The sequence below is a fragment of the Pelecanus crispus genome, chromosome 5 (assembly GCF_030463565.1).
Source record: "Pelecanus crispus isolate bPelCri1 chromosome 5, bPelCri1.pri, whole genome shotgun sequence".
NCBI classification, from domain to species: Eukaryota; Metazoa; Chordata; class Aves; order Pelecaniformes; family Pelecanidae; genus Pelecanus; species Pelecanus crispus.
In genome coordinates, this window is record NC_134647.1 from 82,530,587 (window position 1) to 82,550,543 (window position 19,957).

The 19,957-nt window shown below is 49.7% G+C and overlaps 1 protein-coding gene across 1 annotated transcript; it reads left to right on the top strand.

Annotated features, from left to right (window-relative positions):
* The first annotated feature begins 388 nt into the window (after positions 1–388).
* On the top strand, positions 389–1,838 carry S1PR1 (sphingosine-1-phosphate receptor 1). The gene has a single exon (XM_009491775.2). It carries the CDS (start codon positions 389–391, stop codon positions 1,526–1,528), a length of 1,140 nt encoding a protein of 379 aa, XP_009490050.2. The 3' UTR covers positions 1,529–1,838.
* The last annotated feature ends 18,119 nt before the right edge of the window (positions 1,839–19,957 follow it).

Here is a 19,957-nt window from a genome sequence, read left to right on the forward strand (position 1 = left end):
TGAAGAAAAAGGTAGACTAGAAGTTAATTGCTGCGGTCCTTGCCGACTCCTGTCTACCTGTCTGGCTCTGCATGACAGAACTTTTTTTGTCGTCTTAGTCTTATGTGTTGAATACGCTTAACCAGCTTTTAAACGCGTTAACTGCCGAATGAGACCGAGTCCTGTGCGAATACCCTTGCGCCCCTGAGATACAATTCACCTAGCCGATTTATCTCGAACTGTTGATCGTTTGTCGTTGGCCTGCCTTCTTTTAACTCCGGGCTTTGTGCCTCCTGTTCTCAGGGCTGCGGTTTCTGAGGCCGTGCGGCGGGGCCGGGCAGGCTGCGGGGCCGAGGAGCTGCGGGGCAGCCAGCGGGTTTGCGCTCGGCGTCACCGTCCGCTGGGCACCATGAGCGCCGGCACCACCGCCCCGCTGAAGGTCGTCGGCAGGCTCGCCAACACTGATGTCAACTATGTCATCAAAGAGCATTATAATTACACGGGAAAGCTAAACGAGAACTCGGACAGTGGAATAAAAGTGACGTCGGTGGTTTTTATCATCATTTGCTGCTTTATAATCTTAGAGAACATTTTTGTCTTGCTCACCATCTGGAAAACCAAGAAGTTTCACAGACCCATGTACTATTTCATCGGGAACTTGGCTCTTTCAGACTTGCTGGCTGGCGTGGCTTACACGGCCAACCTCCTGCTGTCCGGACACAAAACCTACAGCCTCACCCCCTCCCAGTGGTTTGTGAGAGAAGGCAGCATGTTCGTTGCCTTGTCGGCTTCTGTGTTCAGCTTGTTGGCCATCGCCATCGAGAGATACATCACCATGCTGAAGATGAAGCTCCACAACGGCAGCAACAGCTTCCGCTCCTTCTTGCTGATCAGCGCCTGCTGGGTGATCTCCGTGATACTGGGGGGGCTCCCGATCATGGGCTGGAACTGCATCAGCCTCTTGTCCAACTGCTCCACCGTGCTGCCTCTCTACCACAAGCACTATATTCTCTTTTGCACCACCGTTTTCACCGGCCTGTTGCTATCGATCGTCGTCCTCTATTGCAGGATCTACTCCATGGTGAGGACTAGGAGCCGCAGGCTGACGTTTCGCAAAAACATTACCAAAGCTACTAGGAGCTCGGAGAAGTCGCTGGCCTTGCTCAAGACGGTGATCATAGTCCTGAGTGCCTTCATCGCCTGCTGGGCTCCCTTGTTCATCCTGCTTTTACTGGATGTGGGGTGTAAAGTGAAGACCTGCCCGATCCTCTATAAGGCAGAATATTTCTTAGTACTGGCCGTGCTCAATTCAGCCACGAACCCTATCATCTACACCCTGACGAACAAAGAGATGCGGAGGGCTTTCATCAAGATTCTGTGCTGCTGCAAATGTCCCCCGGCAGATTCTGGGACCAAATTCAAGAGGCCGATCATCGGGGGGATGGAGTTCAGCCGGAGTAAGTCTGACAACTCCTCCCACCCACAGAAGGAGGAAGGTGACCATCCTGAAACCATCATGTCTTCGGGCAATGTTACCTCATCTTCTTAGGAGTAAGCGTGGGGGTGTCTTTCAGAGCCCTCCTCCGAAATCGGGGAGCCGAGACGCCTCCTGCTCACGGCGGCAGGCTTGGGCTGAGTGAGCAGGTAGCATTAGTTCTAACGAGGCAAACGGTGCGCTGGCGAGGCTGGAGTTCAAGAAACGGGACAGACTGTTCTGGCTTGAAAAATCTTTTTCCCTGGAGCATGTTTTGTCTTTGCACTGAGGCAGCTCGGGATTGTCAGGCGCATTCATATCCTGAAATCTCCTTAGTAACTCTGAAAGACTGATGCCTTGGTGAAATGATGCCTGGTGTGTGAGAGAGAAAGGGAGAGGGGGAGGAGGGAGAGGGAGAATGAATCTTTTTTTTTTTTTTTTTTTTTTCCCTGTGAGAAGAATGTGAAGTTATTTCTCCTTTACTTGCAGCAAACCACTGACACAAAGATCTTTCTGTACCGAGTTTAGTGCTGGCTCTGGTATAGTTGGTCAGAAGCGTTTGTTTAGCACATAACAAGGAAAGAGATCACGCAAATATAATTTAGACCACATACGACCATAATTTGGCATCACTTTCCAGAGTTTTAAGTTAAGTCGTAAGGTTTTATTTGCAGAGTCCAAAGCTGTCGGGGCTTTATTTAGCAAAACCACGGCTGTGAATTTTTGCCGCCGGTCCGTGTTACGTTTGAAGCCCACGAGCCAGGCTCTGCAGTTACTTTGACCTGCCCGATTCCGTTGACTGCATCAGATTTTATGGAGTAGCTCAGAGCAGCAGTTGGTTCCATACGTCGATTGCCATGTTATTCTATAGCATTAAAGAAACTGCGTTATCAGGACAAATGCAAGGTAGAACTAAAGGTCATTTCTCTTTAAGATGACTGGAGGTAAATCTGGGAGTATAAGATACTATTGCCGACAGCAGGGTTTTTTGCCTAAGTAAGAAGAGTTAAAAACTGAAGGGGCATTTCAGTGTCAGGTTCCTAATCTTTCCAAAGGTAAAGATCGGTCGGAAAAATCTGAAAAGAATACCTTGGAGTTTCAGAAAAATAAAAGGGAAGTTGAAGCGAAATGACTATAGGTAAATGCACTTCCGTAACAAGATGCAATACATTTTGGCACATTGTATTAATGTCTATAATTTCAGCAAACATGTCTGTATTTTATCAGTTCATGGAAGAAGCACCTGTCATTAAATTGAATGTATTTGTTTCACAGCGTCATTCTTACTCCTCTATTTTTCTAATCTGTGCTAATGGGGTTGAATGTGTACAATGTAAATAAGTTAATAAGAATGCAGGAGTCTTCATGCACCTAGAGTGTTCCTATAACAAAAGTGGTATATCTGGGATAGCTGAGAGCAATTGACTGATCTACAGTTATTGGCAATTCCTAGAAGTGGTATTTTGTAAAGAAAATTTATTGCCTTTGTAGTAAAATTTCCAGTGCAATTAAACTGATTTTTTTTTTTTCCTGGTTTAAAAAATAGTTATTTAAAATGTTTCTGACTTTTATTGTTCAATTTGCACATAGCTTTATTGACTTCTAAACATTAATAAACTGATTTTTTTAAAGATTCTGTTATCAGATTACTCGTAGTTTTGTACCGTTGTGGGGGTTTCATGCCAGGTGTGGTTTCTTGTTGACAGAAGGCAGCGAAAGAATTCCTTGATTTCGGTACACGCTGGGATTAAGCCAGTTAAGCCAATTACGCGGGGACGTAAGATGCATAATGCCACTTACAGGATTGTGTAAAATCCAAAATGAACGCTAGAATGTAATTTTTCATCAGCACATGCTGTATCGATGAAATGCCGTTAAAAGAATCTCTCCAGTAGCCACTTGTCTCCAACAGCTAATGAAGCACAAACGGAAGCAAAACCAGATGCCTGCCAGTTTTACCATGACTGCCTAGAGCAGAATAAGTGAAATAATCCACTTATATGGCTAATATAAGCCGTAAGTTTAATTCTTGGCTTATTGCAAACATCAGTGGAAGGTTAGGAAATGTAGAACGGTGGCCTCAGCTACGTAAGCGCCGCAGCTCCACTGGCTCCACCAGCAAAGACTGTGGCAGCATAGTTGAATAGGTTCTGCGTTTCTTCTTCCAAAGGCTTGACTTCCATTTCCTCTCTCGCGGCCGTTCCCTCTCGGTATTACTTTTAAGTTCCATGGTGTTCATACAGGATACAGTTGGAGCGTGAAGATAAACCTCACCTTCTCGTACTGTATGTCATTGCTGTGCAAGGTTTACTGTGGGAAACGAGAGCCTACTCACCGAGGAAGGCTCTGGGTCATAACCTTACTTCCTGAAGGAAATTCCAAAAATGCCCCGAAGACAAAAGAGTGGAAACGGGCTGGAATTTCTCTCCATCTGTCTGCCTGTACGGAAGGAATGATTTCATGTGTGCTCACTTCCTAGGCTTTTAATTAGTGACCTGAGCAGGGCTGGAAAAAATGTCAAATCTGTATTTGCGCACAAGATAAAGTCTCCCTTGGCTCAGGCCTTCATTTGGGCAGGGATGGTTCACGCCAGGTGCTGACAGTCATGAGGGGAAGCGCTGCTCCGTCCCAGGGATAAAGTCATAGAATCATAGAATCGTTGAGGTTGGAAAAGCCCTTTAAGATCATCCAGTCCAACCATTAACCTAACACTACCTAGTCCACACTAAACCAGTTAAGGGGAGAGTAGCAATTTCATGTTTCCTGGCTTGGTGGCTGGATTATTTATAATGAAAGTAAAAACTAGGAATCATTAAGATTGGATTGGAAGTCACTTCTCTGCAGAGCACCAGAAAGTATATAAACCACGGAAGTCCAAGTTAAGCCCTTGACGTGCCAGCCGTGAGGCATAAAGGCAGTGCACGGGGACGAGGCAACGTACGGGGGCGTCTGAATTTGCAGCAGCGTTTTTGTCCGAAGGATGAGGGCCCTTCCGCTCTTGAAGCATTATGGGCATTAAGGTTATTTGTCCCGCATGTGTCCGCGATCCTGTGACAAGGGACGAGCTATGTCACAGCACGGCGGTGTCACTGGCCCCTCCTGGCTACCACTGGCCTTTGCGTATTCCTCGCAGATAGCCCCCAGGTGAGTCACTTCCCTTCGCCTCGCCGTTGTTTCTGTATCCCTCCCTTATCTCTCTCGCCTAATTGCGCCGTGGGCCTTTGCGGAAAATGCCCGTTTCCCCTATGGAGGTGACAGTGTGATGGGAGCCCGGTTTTGGTAGGGAACTCAAAGCCCTACGTAATTCACGCAGTAAAAGAAATGCAAACAGAGCGTGGCACGGGGCCATGGGAAGCATTTCCTATGCTCCCGATCAAGATGACCGAAATCTGTTTCCTCCATAGACAGGCCACATCTATGCATGTAGACAAGATTCAGACAGGGAACAATAACTGTAATAAAATAAAAACAATAATAAAAGTAAGGGTTCCTGCTGGGAAAAAAAATTAAAAGGCCATTTGTACTGCTCTTTGCTTCCTACGGGGAGCTCTGCAGCTCCCTGGGCATGGACGCGCGTTACCATAGACCACAGGCTAGGCCAGATGCGCAGCGCAGAGTTTTGAAGCGTGCAATGTAGAAAGCACCCTTCCCAGGCCCCGGGCTGCCTTCTGTACGCACCGAAAGGGCGTGCAGCTTTGTCCTCTTCTTGGCCACGGGACAAATGGGCAGAGAAAATGAACCGAGAACTGAAAAGGTGCATTATACCGACCGTCTACGTGAAACAAAATAGCCTGAATTATCCCGAGTAACCTGGCCCTTTGATGTATACGCTTTCTCCTAGCTGTTCTTCCACTGTAAGGAATAGAACAGGGGTCGAAAATGATCGTGCAAGCTGTCTGTTGCTCCCCCAGCAGCTGCGTGAGACCCAGGTATAGCAGGGTGCGCACTGGGTGCCGGAGGGGCTGCAGCCGGAATGCCCGATGGGCAGCTCAGCGCGAGCAACCCTTGGGCTTGCTGTACAAGGCAGGCGGCCAGGGCCGAAACTAGGGGACATCAAAACGTAAAAATACTGTTATCCATCCTGTTCTTACTCTGTCAGCTGAGAAATACAGGGATTGCCCAACGGTAACATTTCCTGATTCCTAATTTGGCCTGGAAGGTCTCAATGCTGATTGCGTTTTGTACGGGCTGAGGCATTATCAGTTGTTGTAAAAAGGGTCAGATTGACAAAGCGTCCAAAAATGTGGATATGCGGACCAGAGCTAAGTAACGTCTCAGCTCTGAAATGCTGGAAATTCCCCAAGGACAGGCTTTGTCATTTATGGGGTTCTAAAATTCCCCAGGAAAACATCTACTGTATTTCAAGAATTCCCCATACTGTTTTTCCTGGAAAACGAGTTGAATCAAACTACAATTGAACCTTCAAGGATTTAAGAAGCAAACAAACAAACAAAATCCATCTAAATTCAGTTCCTATAATCTGCTTTCGCAAACTTTTCTAATCTCGCCTTTGCATTTACAGATGGAAAGAGTTTGCTCATCCTCTATCGTCTAATTTATTCTGATGGAACCTTACTTCTTTTTACACAGCCTGCAAGAATCACGTCGGGTCAAGAAATCGCCCTTCAATTACTCTGTGCACAGGATTTTCTATGATAATTAACAGTAATCAAATTCGCTCTGCACACAGGGGCTAGATATGAGAACCTGTGGTACAGCTAACTTGTTCCAGTACAAGTTTTCTACTGAAATAAGAAGTGTCTAGAGAGATCTGAAACTCGAGCATCTAACACAAATTAAGATACTAAAACCAATAAATTGTTTTTTGGGGAAGCTGGGAACATAATGAGCGTAGACTTATGGGATCCACTGGAGAGAATTACAACATTAAGGACCCTCTCCCCTGTGGGAACAGGGTGACGCATTCCTTGCTCATCCACAAATTCCGAGAGATGTTGCGTCAAAGCGGCAGTTTCCAAACAACCTCGCCCCCCCCAAGCAAAGCTCTGCACGGCCAGATCTCTTACCCTACCGAAAAATCTTATACGGGAGTGAAGCAGGAACCATTTCCTTGCACCCGGACCCTCCGTGCTACCTTCACGGGACAAAAAGGCAGGAAATCCCATCAGCCACACCCAGGAATGCTCTGGCATGGAAAAGTCTTAATAAAGCAGAGCTGACAAAGCTCCGTCAACCCGCTGTGAACCTTCCACCAAGCCTGCTTTAGCAGTCGCGTAATGGAAACCTGAGACAAAGGCCAGTATTTATTTTGAGCGTATGTGAACGATTGCTCGGAGAAGACCTGTTTTTAAATACACGGTACAATAACTAGACATCAAAACGGCTCATCAGAAACGCCTGTAACCAAAGCCCCATTAAATCCTAACGTGTGGGTAGCATTTGCAGCGTTTATTTGGAATCGCTCGTCTCAGCTAAGAGTGGGCTCAAAATACGGACTGCGTCGTTTTTGATAGCTAACGAACATTTGGAAAACTGGAAATCACTGAATAAATACTGGGTTAAAATGATGCGCTAGGCTCCATGAAATCGTCGAGGAAAGCAGTGTCGCTACCTGGGAAAAGCCTGCGGTTTGGATCATAGCTGACGCTTCCTGGTGCTGGCCTGAGCTGTCCGCAGGCAGTTTTGCTCTCTTAAGCACAGATATGCTTGGCAGAAGCCAAGACTTCTTGACTTAGCAGGACGCTGGTTTAAGTTGCTGGAATACCGTCTCGGACAAATGCTTCCCCGTATCAAGCATCTACGGTTGTATAATGTGAAGGTGGGGACGTGAATTGCTGCAAGCAATAGAAATAGAATTCGTATGGTTACAGAGAAAGCGCCGGAACAGCTTTCACGATGTAAAAACTGCATTTGGCACAAGCTTTTCACTGAGAGGGTACGGGAGGACGGGTTTCAGGGACAGTTTGGGACTGGGGGGGTGTGTTGGACTGCAGTCTGATATTTTCTGCTGGAAATGAAGGGAAGGGAAGGAATCCTCTCTGGTAATACAGACACACAGCTGAGGATCTTGATTTTGAACTCTAGCCTTAGATCTGCAATTCTTTCCTGAGCAACTCTGGGCAAGGTCTCATGAATTCTCACCTACCCACAAAGATACAGGTATATAATATATACCCAAGGATGTTTACCAGTGAATATTTTGAATTTTGTGATACTATTCAAAGAGCTGGCATCTGTGACATTTCAAATACGGGGGATGACCTGCCAGGTCATTTATTGCCCAGCTACTTGCAGTAGTTATTTCCTTGTGCTTTGCTGAGCTGGATGCTGCTGTACCACAGTTACTGTGAAGTGGGAGGAAAAAAAAAATATTTCTAGTAATATGTGCAACTCTGTCCTCACGGTTGGAAGAAGGATGAGGATCTTAGCTGAAAAACACATTCTGCAGAGGTGCTATTATTGAAAAACAACCCGCCGAAGTCTGCATTATTATCTTCCTTGCTTTCAGGGAAGACACAACTATGGTCTAACGATTTCTTCTAATCTGGTGACCGTTCAGATGCCTGTTACACAAGGAATACACGTGAGCCGTTTCCCAAACACCAGGCACTTTCAGATGTTTTTTCATTTCCATCGCAACTCCCACTTCTGCTGGTTCAGGCGCAAGATAAGAAATTGCTTGTAGCTGGTGCGTAGTTTCTCTCTCTGATCGGGGTTATTTGATCAATGCACCTTCTCAACAAATGCTTTACGTTGGCACAGAGACATTAACTTCAAAGCAGCCTGCAACTCTGCTCCGAAAAGCGTTAAGAACTTTTTTTTCCTGGTCTTAGAATTTCAATGTATTTTGCATTTTATCAGCTCTCTTACTGTTTTTATACGTCATATTGCAAATGTTGCTCGAGGAAGTCTTTAACTTAAGTCTCAGAGGCTGCCCGCTTTCCACGCTGAAGTTTTTCTGGTTAAATAACGTAGGTGCGAGGGAGAGGAACTCGCCCGCACGGCTGAGGCGATAGCGAAGGAATACGGAATCTTTTGAAACGGGTCATCAGTGGAAGTGGCTCTGGCCAGGACTCTACAGGGTGAAGTTCTGCTTTTCACTAAAACTGGCTGAAAAATGCAGAAGCATTGAAGAGGGTTCAGAGGACAACAAAGCGAGGCGCTTTAATGGGATGAACTGACATAAAAGGCTCAGCGAGCAAAGCCCTTTCCCACCGGAGCGGCGAGAACGGGGAAGCACAACGCTCGGCCTCGCAGCCGGGCTGTGGAAGCGCGCTGGCTGGCGCAGAAGGAAAACTTGTGAAAGCTGTAAGCAAAAAGCAGGCTGTGCTTATAGAAACCAGCACCAAAACACATGAAGCATTTCAGATGAGGATTTACCCCCATTTTCACGTTTGAAAGCTCGAAGTACCTTAGTATTTTAGAATATAATGAAGGGCTTTTTTGTTTGTTTTTCCCCTCGTTTTGAGCAGCACGACTGCTGCACTTGAACGTGAAGCGCCTTCCCGCAGCCCCCAAGGCCCGGGGCCGCCTCCAGCTCGGAGCACGGCCCCCCGTCCCCTCACCCGCCCCCGGGAACGGCGGCTCCCAGCCCTCGGGAAGACGAGGAGTGGCTCCGAGCTGCTCGTTCTGAAGCCAAAACCACCCCTTCTTCCTCCCGGGGCCCTTCTGGAGGCCGCTGAAACCGCTGCCGCTACCCCCGGCCCCCTCCCCGCCTGCTGTTCCTGCGCTCCCCCGGGTTTTCCTGCCGCCGCGGCCCGGCTCTTCCTGCGCCGCCTTTCCCTTCCCTTCCCTTCCCTTCCCCGCCGCTCCCCGCCCGCCGTGTGCGCTGCCCGGCGTCGCTGCCGGGGCCGAGCCCAAGGGCAGCGGGCAGCGGCCGCTCCTGCAGCCGGGGCGGCCCCGGGGCCCTCAGGGCCGGCGGCCCCGCGGGGAGGGGAGCCCGGGGCCGGCCGGGGGGCGGCAGCGGGGGAAGGACGACAAACCAGAAAAAAAAAAAAAAAACAAACCAAACCCCAAACCCAAACCCAAACAGCTCTGAAAAACACTTTTATCTTGGTAATTAGTAAATGAATAAAAAGCGTGTGCTGTAACGGGGAAGTTGAAAGGGCCCTGGAGCGAGAAGCGGGAGCCGCAGCCCCCCCCTGCCTCACGGCCCCCGGCCCCCCCTCACGGTCCCCCAGCCCCCGCCTCACGGCCCCCGGCCCATCGCCTCACGGCCCCCGGGCCCCCACCTCACGGCCCCCGGCCCCCCCTCACGGTCCCCCAGCCCCTCCTCACGGCCCCCGGCCCATCGCCTCACGGCCCCCCGGCCCCCACCTCACGGTCCGCCAGCCCCCCCCCCTCACGGTCCCCCAGCCCCCGCCTCACCGCCCCCGGCCCATCGCCTCACGGTCCCCCGGCCCCCGCCTCACGGCCGCCCCCGCCTCACGGCCGCCCCCGCCTCACGGCCCCCGGCCCCCCCCCACGGTCCCCCGGCCCCCGCCTCACGGTCCCCCGGCCCCCGCCTCACGGTCCCCTGCCCCCCCCCACGGTCCCCCGGCCCCCGCCTCACGGTCCCCTGCCCCCCCCCCACGGTCCCCCGGCCCCCGCCTCACGGTCCGCCAGCCCACCCCCCTCACGGTCCCCCAGCCCCCGCCTCACGGCCCCCCCCACGGTCCCCCGGCCCCCCCCCTCACAGCCCCCGGCCCCCGCCTCACGGCCTCCGGCCCCCCTCTCACGGCCTCCGGCCCCCCTCTCACGGTCCCCCGGCCTCACGGCCCCCGGCCCCCCCCTTACGGTCCGCCAGCCCCCCCCTCACGGCCCCCCCCGCCTCACGGCCCCCGCCTCGCAGCCCAGCCCCCGGCCGCGTTCGCCGCCGGAGAGGTTAACCCGGCCTCGGCCAGCGCGGCACGCCGCCCGGCTGCCGGCACTGCTGGGGAGCGGCTGTTACGGCCGCGCCTTGAAGGTGAGAACTGAAGGGCTGCAGCTGTCAGGCGGGCCAGGCGTTTCACAGGGTCGCTATTTTTGGCTGGCAAGCACCTAAGCGCTTCTCTTGACTGACTGCTTCACCAGGAGCGCTACACCTTAAAGCAGGCACGGCCTTCGCAGCGCGGCGAGCTTAAAGCGGCGGAGCCGGGGCCTGGTGGCGGCTCCTCCGCGGGCCCCGGGCACCGCCACCCGCCCCGGGGCAAACGAGCAGCCCTGGCTGAGCTTTTGGGGCAGCGTGAAAGCAGCCAGAAGGGGGTTTTTTGGGTTTTTTGTTGTTTTTTTTGGGTTGGTTTTTTTTTTCTAGAAGGGCACGGCAGGTCTTGGGTTGTTCGTGACAGGATTTTTGTTGAAATCTCCATTTTTCTCTTTATTTTCGCTTAGCTGAGGCAGCCCTGGCACTGCAGCCGGCCATAGGAGGTGGTAGGGAAGCCTCCGCCTGAGGGGCCTGGTGGGCAGCGGGGAACCGCCGGCGTGAGGCGGGATCCGGGACCACGGCCCCGTCCCGTGGGTGCCCCGTCCCGTGGGTGCCCCGTCCCGTGGGTGCCCCATCCCGTGGGTTCCCCATCCCGTGGGTGCCCCGTCCCGTGGGTTCCCCGTCCCGTGGGTTCCCCGTCCCGTGGGTGCCCCGTCCCGTGGGTGCCCCGTCCCGTGGGTTCCCCGTCCCGTGGGTGCCCCGTCCCGTGGGTGCCCCGTCCCATGGGTTCCCCGTCCCGTGGGTGCCCCATCCCATGGGTTCCCCGTCCCGTGGGTGCCCCGTCCCGTGGGTGCCCCGTCCCATGGGTGCCCCATCCCGTGGGTGCCCCGTCCCATGGGTGCCCCATCCCGTGGGTGCCCCGTCCCGTGGGTGCCCCGTCCCATGGGTGCCCCATCCCATGGGTTCCCCGTCCCGTGGGTTCCCCGTCCCGTGGGTTCCCCATCCCGTGGGTGCCCCGTCCCGTGGGTGCCCCGTCCCGTGGGTGCCCCGTCCCCTAGGTGCCCCGTCCCGTAGGTGCCCTGTCATAGAACCATAGAATCGTTTAGGCTGGAAAAGCCCTTTAAGATCATCCAGTCCAACCATTAACCTACACTACCAAGTCCACCGGGTCGAGGTGAATTCCTTCCCTGGCAGCGTGGGCGGCTGTGGCGGTTGCGTGTGGGAACGGTGTAGAGCTACAGTAGTTGCGGTGTGTTTGTGCGCTCCTGTCAGCCCGTGCGGCTGCAAGGTGCTTCCCCCCCCCGCTGAAGCGCGCGGAGGGCAGGCGATGCCGTGTGAAATTAAAGCCCGAACTAAAAAAAGCCGTGGTAGCTCGAGCTGCGTTACAAAATCCAGCGAGCACGAGTGCGAAAGCTGTGGCACAGGTCACAGCCAAAGTGCTTATTTCAGTCCTGCCTCTACTGTAGTCCTCCCAGCTTAGCTGAGTGGTGTCTGTGGGCAGCCGTTCGGAACAGGTTATTAAAGACACGAGGCTCTGAACAGGTCAGTACCACCCCAGCTCGACACCTTGGGAATGAGGATACGAATTAATGCTTCCCGAGACGGAGGACCCAGCTTTCTCACACAGGTTATCAAGCAGCCTTCACAAGCGGCCTCTGTTGATTTCGTGTGCATTTATGCAGATACTTTGTTGATAAAACAACCGGACTGTTGATCTTTCTTCCTGAAGAAATTGCTTTGGGACTTGTTCATTTCATCAAAGCGTTTATTTGCAGGGATAGAAGGGACTGCAAACAAACAAATCTGCTCAGGTACACCGGGGAAAGCATAAGTATCCTGGCTTGTGTCAGGAATGGTGTGGCCAGCAGGAGCAGGGAGGTGATTGTGCCCCTGTACTCGGCGCTGGTGAGGCCACACCTGGAATGCTGTGTCCAGTTTTGGGCCCCTCAGCACAAGAAGGACATTGGGGTGCTGGAGCGTGTCCAGAGAAGGGCAGCGGAGCTGGGGCAGGGTCTGGAGCACAGGGCTGGTGGGGAGCGGCTGAGGGAGCTGGGGGTGTTCAGCCTGGAGAAGAGGAGGCTGAGGGGAGACCTGATCGCTCTCTACAGCTGCCTGACAGGAGGGGGCAGGGAGGGGGTGTTGGTCTCTTCCCCCATGTAGTTAGCGATAGGACGAGAGGAAATGGGCTCAAGCTGCGCCAGGGGAGGTTTATATTGGAAATTAGGAAAAAATTTCTTCCCGGAAAGGGTGGTCAAGCATTGGAACAGGCTGCCCAGAGAGGTGGGGGAGTCCCCATCCCTGGAAGCGTTCAAAAAATGGGCAGAGGTGGCACTTGGGGACATGGTTCAGTCTAGTCTACCCTTGATTGGTTTAGTGTGGGCTTGGTAGTGTAGGTTAATGGTTGGACTGGATGATCTTAAAGGGCTTTTCCAACCTAAACGATTCTATGATTCTGTGATTCCTAGAGGTCACATGTTTCGTCCTGTTTGACTGTGTCCCTGCATGAAACGACTTTAGTATGGCTCTGAACCACGCTTGCCTGCAGAGCAACGTGGAACAAATAGCAAAGCATTTTTAGGTGCCTGTAAAGGCATTTCAATATGTGTCACTTGCAGCCTTAGCCTTGTGTGTGGCCTCAGCTCTCTTTTTGTTATGGGAAATCAACCTAATAAAACTTCTCCTTCCCTTCTAAATGAATGTCATTGTTATAATACAATGAGTCAGAAAAGAAACAATATTAACCACAAAATAATGGCAGTCTAACCACCAGCATGTGTTCTCCCCCCGTCCATCAATCAACTGCAATGCCTTAACTGAGTTTCCTCATTGTGATCATAATCTGGCAATAATTTAATGAAACTGAAAGTGGAGGAGATCCCACAAATCAGAAGTAGGATTTTCACTGATACAATTGCATGCAGGAGACCTCCTATTCAGAGCCAGGGAACTGAAAAAAGCTCGTCATCACCTGTGAGCATTGCCTGGGTACGTCAAGCAGGTCTGTGTCCGCCTGGGTTTTGGAGGTATCACGGCGATGGCTTTAATATGTTCAGAGTTTTGATGACCTAATGAACGAAGCCTGTGACATTTTATGCCTGATACATACTTTGCATTGAATTTAAAAAGCTTGCAGAGCCTGCAGATTCAGGTAACGCCGCAATCCCTACAATTTGTTGTGCTGTAGGAGTGGAAAGGATGTCAAAACACAAACTCCTTACAGGAAGGCAGAAAGAAACGTGTCTTAGGTTTATGTTCGGTTCTGTCCTGGGGTAGCTGGCTTTGGTCTGTGACTGTGACCGTGACCCTCTCTGGCACGTGGCGTGCTGGCCTGGGATTACTCTGTTTAAATTGACAGCCCTTAAACATTGGCAATACTCTGCTCTTAGCCCTGCTCTTCGACTTGGAATTTTGGATGAAGGTGGAGGTAGTGGAGGACTCAGCCAAGCCCTGCAATTTAAATAAAGTTTTGGTCTAACAGCGATTGGCACAAACCTCGTTCATAAGGGGTTCATGAACAGATTTCCCGTGTTGTCAGAATGATACTCAGGGGTTCAGTCGGCGCTCACGCGGGTTGTGTGTTACTGCTGTGTCCATTACGAAGAAACGCCTGGCCTGTTTGACTAGTTGTGGTTGAGGTACAGCAGTTTCTGTCGCTGATGAGGCATGAGAGGAGAATGTAAACACGGTCAGGCGCTTGCCTTTGACTCCTCGTTCTGAATGCTGTGTGTCCGCTTGCATTCGAGTTAAATGAGCGTGACCTGGAGAGTGATTTAGGAAGAAGGCTTGGACTCGCGTCTGCCGTGATCCTAGCAATCTTTCAAACGCTGCCACAGTACCCTGTGAATGAGTTCGCAAAGGTGAAGTCTGTAAGAATGAGCGAGATGAAAAGCAAAAGGAGACCAGAAGAACAGGCTGCCCTTCTTGTTTCCATTTGTAGCTACACGTTTGCGGAGGTTTGTGTTTGATTTTAATTTACCTTTCACATGGCAGGTATGTCAAGTGCAGACACATCTCCTGGCTGCTTTGACCTGGTCATCTCAGCCTGAAAGCTGTCTAGCTGGGTAACCACAAGGCAGCCTAAGCTAATGTACCCTATTTTGTGTGGCTTACTAGTTTCAGCAGTGCTAACATGGCTAGCTGGTGCCTGGACTTGATCTGCCTCGCATCCTGCCAGCCCTAGATACTCTAATTTATCTGCCCCCAGGCATGCAGATGTACCCAGAAATGCTTTGATTGCAGAGACATTACTACAGTTCCGTTTGTGGTTGCTGTCTGTATTTCAAAAGAGGGCTTTTATATGTAAAGGGCTGGGGAAGCTGAAATTACACTGTTTACTTGTCTTCTCTGGAGAAGGATGAAAATTCGTGCTTTTTGTTTTGCTTTTCTTCAGTGTTTTGTTTTGTTGTTTTGGCTTTTGAAGCAGGTCAGGCATCGTTCTCCGTTACCCCTTGTTCAGTGGTCTGTCACAGGATCCTGCTGGCTGGTTTCTAAAAGGCACATTTGCTTAGCCTTTGTTATTATACAACAGTTAATTAGCAATGGGACTCTGAATGGAAAGCATCGTAAAGCAGAAAGAGACTGCAAGAGTTGCACAGGGACGATGCTCATTTAACACGGGTCCTGTGATCAGACCAAATTTGTTCCTCGCAAAAGGTGGTGGAAATTCTATCAAAGCTGTTAAAAGTTCAGCCCACTTATACCAGACCTGCATCGGACCCTCTCAGCGGTCACAGCCCGATATATTGAGGCTGGCTCTGGCTCAGACCTTGAACTCCGGCTGTCAATGGAGGATTTACCATCAGTTTGCATGGGAGTGGTGTTTGAACTGTGGTGAAAAATGAATGATTGTTGCACTTCTTAATTTTTCCTGTGCTGCTCCTTGCATGCTGGCTCACTTGTTGCTCCCAGCATGAAAGGGAAATCCTGCAAAGTTGATCACGCCTGTATGTTTCAGAATGACAATATGAGATGTTTAGAAAAACCAAACTTCAGCCCCACCCTGCCAGGCACGGTTGAATGTTTTTTTCTGAGCAACCCCAGAAGGTCTGCATCAGCAGAAAATAAGCTGTTATGTTCACTCATTCTTGAGTAATCCAGAAAAGTGCAAAGCAAGTGAATGGCGGCTCTGTGAGTGTTTATTTCTCTCCATAAAATGGAATGCGTGTCATAGAGGTATTTTGTGAAACAACATTTGCCCCAGTTCATGGTAAAGAGCATGCACTGCAAATGGTGTGCTTCTTTCTCGGACAGCACTAATACTTAGCAATTAAGTCCTGAGCTAACTCAGTCTCTGCTAACTCGGTTAACTCACACAAAATCCTAACCAGAAGAATGGGGGGGATTGGGGAGCAGGGGGGCTGCTGGGGAGCTGAAGGTTATGGGAGATCAGAAGAGAGACCTGCTTGGTCAGGACGGGCTCTGAGATAAACTTCCCATGTTATCCACACTACTAGAGTGCGCTTGTCTGCAGAATTACAGCATTTTTATTTTTTAATAGACAAATTACTGCATTTTACATATGGCACCATGGTTTCTAATAAGGTCTGGGTGATCCATGCTATGATGTGCTGTTCCTTCCATGTACCTCCAAAAAAAAAAAAAAAAAGCGAGTCCAGGGTGCTCACAACTCACACCTTGTAGGAGATTAACCGCTTAAGCTCATAGCAGTTTAGGAAGTTGAAGGTTTTCCTGTGGGTCAAGGGCATCTGCACCCTCTTTCTGTGCCAGATGGAATTTTTCTGTCTCGAGTCTTCACACATCATGTGCATCATGGGAATATCCACTTCAATAGATTTCAGTTTTCTTTAATCTCCAGGATGTGCTAGCATCTTTGTTTGAAACTCAGATTTTTGGGGAAGATGAGCCACCTCTGACTCTGTTGAGTTTTTGCTCATTTTTAAACATAGGTGATTCCTGGAACTCGGGTACTATTTTTCTTTCATTTTTTGGAATCTGCCTCTGCTTTTCTTGATTCTGCCGGGCATGGAAGGAGAAATGGCAAAAGTCCATGAGGAATGAGTGTTCCCGGGGGGTTATAGCATGACTGGGCGTAGGGGAAACGCTGCCGGGTGTTCCGTTAGGGATCAGTCAACGTGATCTACAAACTTGTATTTTATGAAACTTGCAACATCACAAAAAGTAAATAAAGTAACGGAAAAGATGACAGAAAAGTAATCTGCTGTATTGTTGTACCTTCAGTCATAATGAGTATGCAGGGTCAGTCATCCTGGAAATATTTTTAACTTGTTTGTAAAGATCTTTGTGGGTGAAGGCTTGCGAGTTCTTCAGGCCACCCACCCTAGCGCTTTGCTATCCTTACCGCTAAAATCCCTCTTTTTGCAATGTAAGCCCATCACCTCTTATCCCATCTACTCTGCCTACAGACGTTAGCCTTCCATTTGCACTTGCAGAAAATTTTTATGTATTTAAAGTCTGGCAGGGTGCCACCTCATTCTCTTAGTCTTTAGACTAACTGATCCCATTTAATGTAATCATTCCTCAAAGATATTTTTTTTTCTAGACCTCCAGTGATTTTTATTTTTCCCCTCTGGACTCTTTTTAATTGGATAATATTTGTATATGAGCATGCATATAAATGTTTTAAGAATAATCTAAAAGGTCTTACGGCTTTGAACAGGTAGCATTGTGCACACCAAATAACAATGTCTATGTGAAGACAGTATGTTACTAGTTTTAGAACTGGCTTTAAAAACTAATGAGCATGACCCCTTTTAAGAAACAATAGCGATGAGGGGGTACAGGACCATTCCAAATGTTGCAGACTTTTCCATCAGCTTATCAAAAGCTGTTCAAAGTGTCAGTTCAGGTGAATGAGAAATACCGGTTACTTAACGGGGACAGTTTTCTAATAAAAGCAGAAGAAAGACTGCGTTTGGATTCGTGTACGGATGCTCTCTTAAAGGGTTGTCTGGCTCCTCTCGGTGCTTGCTGGTGAAAACTTAGGAAATTCCGTGCTAGTATGAGTGAATTGTCTCTTGTTTGGTACTTTGCTGGCAGCCTGTCACCTGTAACGACTGCAGAGAATTTGTTGAATCAGCTCAGCTTATGGCAACTTAGCAAACAGGAACTTTTCCTGTCTTCCTTGTTTTATGCCCCAAAATCTCATTTAAAACCACATTCCTCCCTGACTGCTGAGGGCAATGGAATGTGTTTTCCTATGGATGCGTGCTCTGTGCCCGCTCAGTGCATTCATTTCAGCTGCCCTCATCTTTGTTACGGCCGCCCTGACATCCCAGTGTCCCTGCAGCAACCAGGTTAGGGAGAGGGCTCCTCCAGGATTCAGCAATAGTGACAGTCCTGGAAACCCCCCTGCTTCAGGATCTTCCTGTTCCTCCACCTTCACCACTTGCCTGCGCTCACCCTTCTACTTCTAGTCCATTCCGCTTCTCATTTGACATTAAAAAGTGCTTGCTCTGTATGGCAGAAGAGAGCTGGCGGGAGGGGATGCTTACAGTGTCGATTTGGGGGGAAAATGGAAGGGAAGTGCATCGCCATCCTGGAGAGGGGAAGATGGTCCTACCCCAAAAGTTGATTTTCCCATGAGCCTGAAGCAGTTGTCAGCAGTCCTTGTCCCATTTCTGTTGTATCCCTGGTTTATCCTCCCACACCTCCTGAGTTCTGTCTGGATGCAGTGTTTGGTTTGACCTTACTTAGATACCAACTGCCCAATCTATACACCCGGATGCAAAGAACAGCTCATTATTGAGCCTGCGATTAGGTAATGTGCAATCAGGTAGCAAGTGATTACTGGATCGATGAGTTTGCTTCCAATTTAATATCCCTTACAGATCTTAGGTGCGTCTCAAACAAACTCTCTCCGTGACAGCATTGACGGGGAGAGGGGAGAAAGCTGAACTTCCAGCCGCGCATCGGCGTCACCCCGCAGAGCCAGGGCAGAGGACCGCTGGGATGCTGGAGTCCAGGGAACCGTGCGGGAGCAGAAGTGCTTCAGGATACTTCCCAGTACACCTCGCCAGCTTCCAGCTGTACAGGAGAGAGACAGCAGGGATGCCTTGGCCATGAAACAAACTTCCAGAGCCCTTCCAAAGCGGTAACGGGCCGTGACAGCCATCTAGTGGCTGCGTGGGCTGGGCTATTTCACGCTCCTTGGTGGGGACTTGCTAAACGAGTTGTGGGATGCGGGGGGTTTCAGCTTTTCCTTCTCTTGGTTCGTGTTATTGAGTCCTGGTAATGCTACGGGCAAGGAATTACGTAGCGCAATGACTTGGTCCCGTGTGATACTTTGGTAAAGCGAGCAGCGTGGTGCAAAGTCAAATGTGTGCAGTGAGAGGATTTCAGATAGTTGATAGGTCATAAAATGTCATTGTATAGGGCAAGCTTTCAGGCTTCTGTTCTTGGTCTGACGGTATTTAACGTTTCTGTTATTCTGACTATTTTGAACTAGTCAGGAAAAGGGGGAGATGTGAACAGAAGAGAGGATGCTGTTGCCAGATGTTTGTGAAGGTAGTAGAAAAGTTGAGACAACAGTTTTTATGAATGACCTGTCGGGCTGTGACTGCAAATCTATTTCTAGATTAGCTAGAATGTGCCACTGAATCTTAGGAATCTCATCGGAGACAATAACCGTCCCAGGTTCCTTGTATTTTTCTGGAGACGCTGTATATGGTACCTAGATGCAGTAGTAAACTGTTAAAAACATATATATCAACTTTATGCCTCTGCTAGTGATATTTCTCAGTATTGCTACGGGCCACTGTCTTCCTTGAAAGCAAGTAACGTTCCCATTGGAAACAGCAAGAAACAGTGAAAGCAGCAATTTGTAGTGAAATTGCCTGAAATTAAATTTGGCAGCTTCATCTGCTGGAAAAAAAACCCAGAACCACAAACCCCACAAAAATCCCCAACCTTAAGCTATGTAGACAAGTGATCAATTATGAACAAGTTGCCTTTAAATGTTACTTAGATATACAAGTTCAACGAGATTTAAATACATAGAAGGCTTCTTCTACTCTTATTAAAACCAGGGCAAAAATAGACATTGAATTTTGTGATGGATTGACTTCGATGACTTCAGTTAACCTAATCTCCAAATTAGTAAGGGTGTAGGAGGCTGATTAAGTGGAAGAAACCCCTTGTTATTAACCTAATTACAGAACGAACAGTCTTTTACGTTGGAGAACAACCTATGCTTAGAGAAAGATGCTAAAGGCAAGCAATGAAGGAAAGCATTAAAGATGTCCAATCTTAATCAGTTTTGAGGAGAGCAAGATGTAGTCGGTGCAGATAGACAGCAGTACAAAATCCTGTACACAGCATCCTGCTACCAGCACTCCAGATTCAAGGAATATTGACATGTAACAATCGAAACCAAAAAGGGTACGCCTGGGAGTTTCACCCAGACTAGCAGTTGTGCGGGGCTTGCTGTGTGATTCTGAACCTGTCTGGGCATCGGGTGGAGCGTGCGACGCTGGGTCCCTTGTTAGTCTGTGCTAAGTCAGGGGTGGCTGAGGACTGGGCAGCCTGCATCCAGCTCTCCTCCGTCCCTGCGGCCTCCCTGGCTCCATCGGAAACTGGATGGAGAGCAAACAAACAGGACTGGAGGTGCGTTGCCTACCGCGCCCCTGCGGAGCTTCTGGCCTAGAAACAAGTGGCTGCTGCTGCTGCTTTCCTACAGACGAAAG